This window comes from Oreochromis niloticus, linkage group LG7 (assembly GCF_001858045.2).
Source record: "Oreochromis niloticus isolate F11D_XX linkage group LG7, O_niloticus_UMD_NMBU, whole genome shotgun sequence".
Taxonomy (NCBI): Eukaryota; Metazoa; Chordata; class Actinopteri; order Cichliformes; family Cichlidae; genus Oreochromis; species Oreochromis niloticus.
Genome location: NC_031972.2, coordinates 31,676,971 through 31,683,561, shown reverse-complemented (window position 1 = coordinate 31,683,561; position 6,591 = coordinate 31,676,971). Strand labels below are relative to the sequence as shown.

The window sequence follows — 6,591 nt, the reverse complement described above, 5'->3', positions numbered from 1 at the left end:
ATAATGTCTTTAAATTTTAATCTAAAAGTCTTTCGGCAGTATATTGACCAGAGACTGTTAAATGTGAATGAATTTCAGCTACCTGGAGCATAAATGATATTAAGTGGGCGGACCACAAGTTGACCTTTCCCAACTTTGACAAAACATTTAAGGTCGATGCTCATTTTCTTTTCTGCTCTTGTACCTGATCATTTTCAAAGGAGTTTTTTTTTTGTTTTTTTGTTAAACCACTTAACACTGACCTATGAATCATTCAAGTGCAAAAACTCACCTAATTCAAAGAATGTAGCAGCGTTATGTCTCCACATGACAGATAACTGAACCAAGAACTAGTCTTAAACTGTATCTGTTTCTTACTAGTAACCTTTCAGTGGAGAAGTGGAGGACAAAAAAGAAGTGGCAAACCTAAAAACTATCTACAGTAAAAGAACAGTATGTTTAAAGTTAAGTCGTCAAATAAATAGGGGGAAAAAATCCAGCAAAGACCTGATACAGACCTGAGAGAAGCATCTGGCCCTTCAGTTGAATTATCTACTGTTCACTGAAGCCTCATCAGAAATGGTCTCAGTGGAAGGGTGACTGTCAAAAAGTCATTCTTAAGGAAGGGAAGCAAGGAGAAAAGGCTGAAGTATGTCAAATTACACAAGAACTGGACTGAAAATCAGTGCTGACAGATCTTATAGAGTGATGAATCCAAAAGTGAAATGTTTGGTTCAAATCATTGTCAATACATACGTAGGAGGTCAGGAAAGAGGTACAGCAGTGAGTGTCTGGAGCCATCTGTAAAACACAGTTCAGGCTCTGTCATGGTTTGAGTTTGCATTTCAGCAGGTGGTCGAAGGATCCACCATGAAAAAACAACTGGAAAGCATCTGGCAATTGCTTGATTTTTTTTTGTTTTAATAGCATAACAATGATCCCAAATATACTGCCAATATAGTAAAAGCATACATGGATAGAAAAAGCACAGAATGAATCACTATCAGTAATGGAATGACGTCCCCAGAGGCCGAACCTCAATATTATTGAAGCAGCGTGGGATCATCTTGACAGAGAACAGAACAAAATGCAGCCAACATCCAAAAAAGAGCTTTGGATGTCCTTGAAGAAGCCTGGAAAACTATTGCTGAAGACTAAAGAAAAAATAATTACAAGAAGGCTTGCCTCAGAGAGTTCAGGATGTGTTGAAAAATAAAGATGGTCATATCAAATATTGACTTTCAAGCTTGTTAAAATTGCACAAAGTCTGCTTTATATACTGTATTTCCATCTATGTTTGCATACAAGCAAAGTATTTAAAAATGAGAACTCGCTCGTTCGAGTCTTTCGAATGGTACTGTATTAGCTGAACATGTAATATGACACGTATAAAACATTTTCAAAGAAAAAGGAACCCAAAAGGAAACGTCAGTGTGGGCTTGAAATAGGCCAAACAACACCCACACTGGCTGGAACATGATGCTCCACCAAGAGTAGGGGTGTAATGGTTCTGAAACTGAGACACGTATACGGGCTGTCTGAGCTGCTGCCACATTTGGTAAGCTCTTATTACATTAGTCATCGAGGCGTTGATCATAGCTACATGTTGTTAAAGTTAATTGCAGCCACCCTGCACAAAACAGTAAGACTATGTAACAAAAACACATCAGGGGAATTACGTGACAACCATGACTGAGAAAAGGAGGGATTCCATTATTACTGTAGCCAGCTGTAGGGAGCTAATAGTAACCAAGCTGTGAAGAAATACTTTGTTCAAAAAAGACTCTGTTAAACCATTTTTAAATTAGGGAGCACAATTTGAGAAAGTATAAACAGCAAGTATCTCATATATAGTATAAATAACAGTGGTTGGTAATGTGCATTATGTAATCATATGCTAATTAGCCATGTGATAATTTTGTTTTGCTATTTAGGCCTTGGAGCACTGTTCATACCTGGCATGAAAGCTGTTTAATAATCATTCAGGTAAAGGTAATGCAATGTAATAATTTAGAGAAACAATTAAGAGAAACAAGTTATGAACCAACCTAATCAACAGCAGCAGGACCTCATTTCTTTCACTTGTGATGGACCTTGTGCCTAGTGCAGTTTGTTCACTTGGATCTACTCAAGCATTAGACATTTCACTAGTATTACTGTAGACCCATAGACTACAGTAATATCTGACCAAAAAAGTAGTGACCAAGTGTACACTTTGTCTCGTGTACATCGCAATAAGTGTACCACAAAGACGTGAAATTCATGGTCCACTGTTGGTGCTATAAAAAAAAAAAAGACCAGAGAAAATGTTTAAAAAAACTAGAACAACTAATGAACCACTGGAGGCTGAATATCAACACAAAATTTTTCTGAAATCAAGGGAACAGTTCATCAGATCACAGATCAGAGTGACTTCTGTCGTCCTGCGGCAAACAGAAGCTATGCTTCATCTTTGAAGGGAAAAAGATGTTTGTTGTCTTTTTTCCTCATCATTACAGCATTACTATCACGCAACTACTGCTGTTTGTAATGAGCAAAACCTGCATTCACTGCAAGTCCCACAGAGCACAATTAAATTCCTAAAATGCAGTGTGATGTGTATTGCAACGCCACCTCATCACGCCTCGTAGGAGTTTGTCATGATAACTTTTTCCTGAGCGCACGAGGAGTCCACATTCCACAGGCTGAGCGCTCCTCGGACATCCAGACAGGGGTCCTCATTAGCAATGACCTGTCTGTTAATAGCTCTTAATTTCACATGAGCGTAGTGACCTTTACCACATTAAGGGTCACAGGTCACAACCTAGTGCTCGTTAGCTCCGTGAGAGGACACTGGTTACATTTTATATCCTGGTGACTGAACCCATAGTTGTGGCGCATACTCATTTGAAGAGTCTTTACTCCCTTTGAGTTTACCCAACCCGAACACTCAGCTCTTTTTAGAGCCAAAGAGCCTCCAGAGGGAGGGATATGACCCCACGCCTAAGCCAAGGACTTTAAACAAGATGACACACTGCTTTTTCTTCTTCTTTTTAACTAATTTATTCCCTTCATTAACCCTTTAACCCTCCCACCCCCACCTTTGAGACTGCACGTTCTCGCTCAACAACACTGTTCGTACTCCATAGACTGGGCCATCACTTTAGTTAGGTCTTAATTATCTTGACAACAACTGGATCAGTTTCAGACAAAAATGTGACACGAGCTAAATTTCCATGCAGATTCCACAGAAATATTAATTACCAGAAACTATAACCCATAAACCTACATCCACTTTTCCTACCTTACTCGGCAGTCTGTGAACTGAGGGTACTACATGCCCCTGAGGCAAATTTGTAATATTAAGCTATATAAATAAAACTCACTTGAGTTGACAGATAGTCCCCAAGGGATAAATACTAATGAGTTCTCCTTTAGTGCTACGATTATTTTTAATTCACACTTGAATGCCTCGATGTCTTTGGCGTGTACAGGTTGAGCCACTTTAGAGCATCAGAAAAAAAGCTCTAAACACAACATTAACAGACTGCATTATTACCTTTTAACTCACTAAGTGTATTAGACTTTTTGTATTATGTTGAAAAAAAATCACATTGATTATGTTGCGGGTCAAAATGACCCGCACTGTGTAAATCCACTCAGAATTGTCAAAAAACTGCAATAAAACAAATCAACTTTATTTTCCATTAGAAAAACATTTAGAACACAGACATACAACACAGTTTGAATTACCATAACTCTTTTTAAGAACAATTTAGTAAAAGTTTTCCCTTCTTTACAAACACATTTCTTTTTAACTTGCCCGATTTTTTTCAGTTTTTCAGTGTTCAACATTTTCAGTTTTGTCCACATGATGGACAGAATGTAACTGTGTGCTTTCTGCAGATGTACTTTTTGCATTTCTCACAAACAGTGCTTGTTTTAATGTCTTCTCGTGAGGGACAGACCTGGCATCTTTTCCGTTTCTTTATACCTGGTTCCACTGAATCCACTGCAGATTGGTTGGATGGTGCACACTTGACCTTTTCAATGACAGCTGCTGCTGCTGGGGATCGAGCTGGTCTGACTCGCATCTGGATCTTGGGAGTGACAAGACTTTTTCCCAGTTCTTCCAGGAAAAGGCGACGTCGGTACAATTTACCCGCATGCCACTGTTGGTTGATTTCAGTCCACAGGACGTAGGCATTGTAAGCAGACACATCCAAAATATTGTAGAAAATTACCAAGGGCCAACGAGCTGTCTTGCGCTGGCAGCTGTATGTCGCTGTGACTTTGTCAAGATTGTCTACTCCTCCTTTGGTGGAGTTGTAGTCTAGGATCATTTGTGGTTTTTTGTCATCTCTTGTGCTCAGAGATGCATCTGTGTGCATTGTGCTCATGACAAGAACATTCTTGTTTTTCTTTGTATGAAACAACTGTTGCTTTCTCAGTGAAAACAAATAATGAGGAATGCAGAGATCTTCCCTGCATCTTCAAAATTTCACTGGGAAGTTCTGGCTTATTTCTTCTGATTGTTCCCAACATAGTCAGCTTTCTCTTCTGAAGTTCCTCTCCAAGCCAGTAGGATGTAAAGAAATTGTCACAGGTGATGTTATGCCCTTGCAGCCCTTCACTCATCTGCAGCACCACACGGATCCCCTGATTCTTCTCAGATGCTCCTCCAGGTAGCTTTCCAGTGTACACTTGCATATTCCATGCATAGCTAGATTCTGCATCACAGGCTGCCCATATTTTGATGCCATACTTGGCCGGCTTGTTGGGCATATACTGTCGGAAAGGACAGCGACCCCTGAATGGGACAAGGCGCTCATCAACAGTAACGTGGGGACCAGGGTTGTACAACAAAGGTAGAATTTCCACCCATTTATCCCATACATCTCTGATTGCAGCAAGTTTGTCTCTGTCACGTCGACCAGCTCTGGTTTCACGGTTGTCAAATCTGATCACACGAGATATCTTGAGAAATGTCTTCAAAGACATAGTTGCTCGAAAGATTGGCCTTCCATTCTCTTCATTGCATAGACTTGCAGTTGCTTCTCCCTTGGACCTGTATACTCCAGCTAATATCAGAATTCCAATATAAGCATGCAAGTCAGTCTGATCCAGTGGCTTCCACTTCTCTTGAAATACACGCCTCCCTTCCAGGTTAGTCATGTCCAGTATGATCCTTTCTATTGGAGGGGATATGAAGAGTTGAAATGCTGATTGAATATCATCAATTCGTGTGATGGCAAATCTTGTAGGACCAGGAGTCATTTTGATGACATTAGAAGATGACAGCCTGCCTTGACTTCGGTGTGGTGATAATGACCATTTTATATTACCATCTTTAGATGTCCATGTCTCCTCTGTGGATGATGATTGCTGCATTCGTTGGTTTTCATTTGATGTAGAGATGGCGGCACACTCTCCCTCAGAATCCTCCTCCTCGTCTGAAAATTGGCAGTCTGGATCATCAATAACATTGTCCTCGGCCTCTGAAAGATCCTCAGTCTCTGAAACATCTTCTTCTTCATCACTATCCCAGTTGAAAAGCAGTGATAAAGCTTCTTCAGTCGTCAACCTCCTGGAGCTCATTTTTGGTGTGTTGAAATGACATGAGAACAGTGACAAGAATAGGGGAGAGAAAGTTTCTTGCATACACACCTGGGTCTGAATGTATATTCAGAAGCAGTCAAAACAAAGTACATCAAAGGGAAATGTTTATTTTGGATCTGAACAACTTTTTACTTACTTAAAAGTGTGCGGGTCAAAATGACCCACAACATCATCTTTGTATACAAACACTGCAGAGACATTCCAGGACACATCAAAGTGTCTATATTTTACACACCAGTTCATGACCCCAGATAAGGAAAAGTCATAAGGTTTCATGAAGAAAAAGAAAGGATGACCAGTACTTTGGTCAACACAAAAACTGGAATGGGTCAAATTGACCCTTAACATAATAAGAAGGTTAAATACTCTGCAGATAAAGCTAATTTGAACATTTTAGAAATATGTTTCTGCATGCCTGGCAAATCTAATGCCAAAATTAATACTCGTTTCAATTCCAGTAATTCCTGAGAAATATCCAAATCTAGGTATCTATTACAAAGTAAAATACCAATTTCCTGTTTTTGAATGGCTTTTCATTCCATTATTGTAGTTGTGATGTCACCAAAGCCCTGAACCTAAATTAATCCTAACCATGTTGCATGTAATCTAAAAAATACATACACGTCATACAAAATCTTCTTGAATTTGTTTATGCATGCATGTCATGATATTTCACATGAAAGCTGTAGTATCTGTGTTTGCCTGCTTATAGTCCTTTTAGTGGATGCCTGTTTGAGGTTCACTCTTTGTTTACTTTTAGTTTCTGTCTCTCATCCTCTTCACTTATACCTTGTCTGGCGTCAGGGTATTTTTTTCACTTCTTACCAGGTTGTTTTCCCAGTAACTTTAATTGTTCCAGCATCAACCACTTCAGGTGTAGCACATGGAGAAAAACACCAACAGTTAGAGTGCTGTACTCTTTCTGCTGCTGTGCAATCAAGCCTTCGCTTTTCCATCTGAATTCATACTCGGTGGCAGAAAGAACGGCTCAGTGAAAGTGAGGTTAATAGAAAA

At 39.5% G+C, this 6,591-nt stretch overlaps 1 protein-coding gene across 1 annotated transcript; it reads right to left on the bottom strand.

Annotated features, from left to right (window-relative positions):
* Positions 1–4,310: 4,310 nt before the first annotated feature.
* Positions 4,311–5,556, bottom strand: LOC109202987 (piggyBac transposable element-derived protein 4). Its single transcript, XM_025908447.1, has 2 exons — positions 5,304–5,556; positions 4,311–5,150 (listed from the first exon to the last, which is right to left on the bottom strand). Exons 1-2 carry the CDS (start codon positions 5,554–5,556, stop codon positions 4,315–4,317), a joined length of 1,089 nt encoding a protein of 362 aa, XP_025764232.1. The 3' UTR covers positions 4,311–4,314.
* Positions 5,557–6,591: the final 1,035 nt, after the last annotated feature.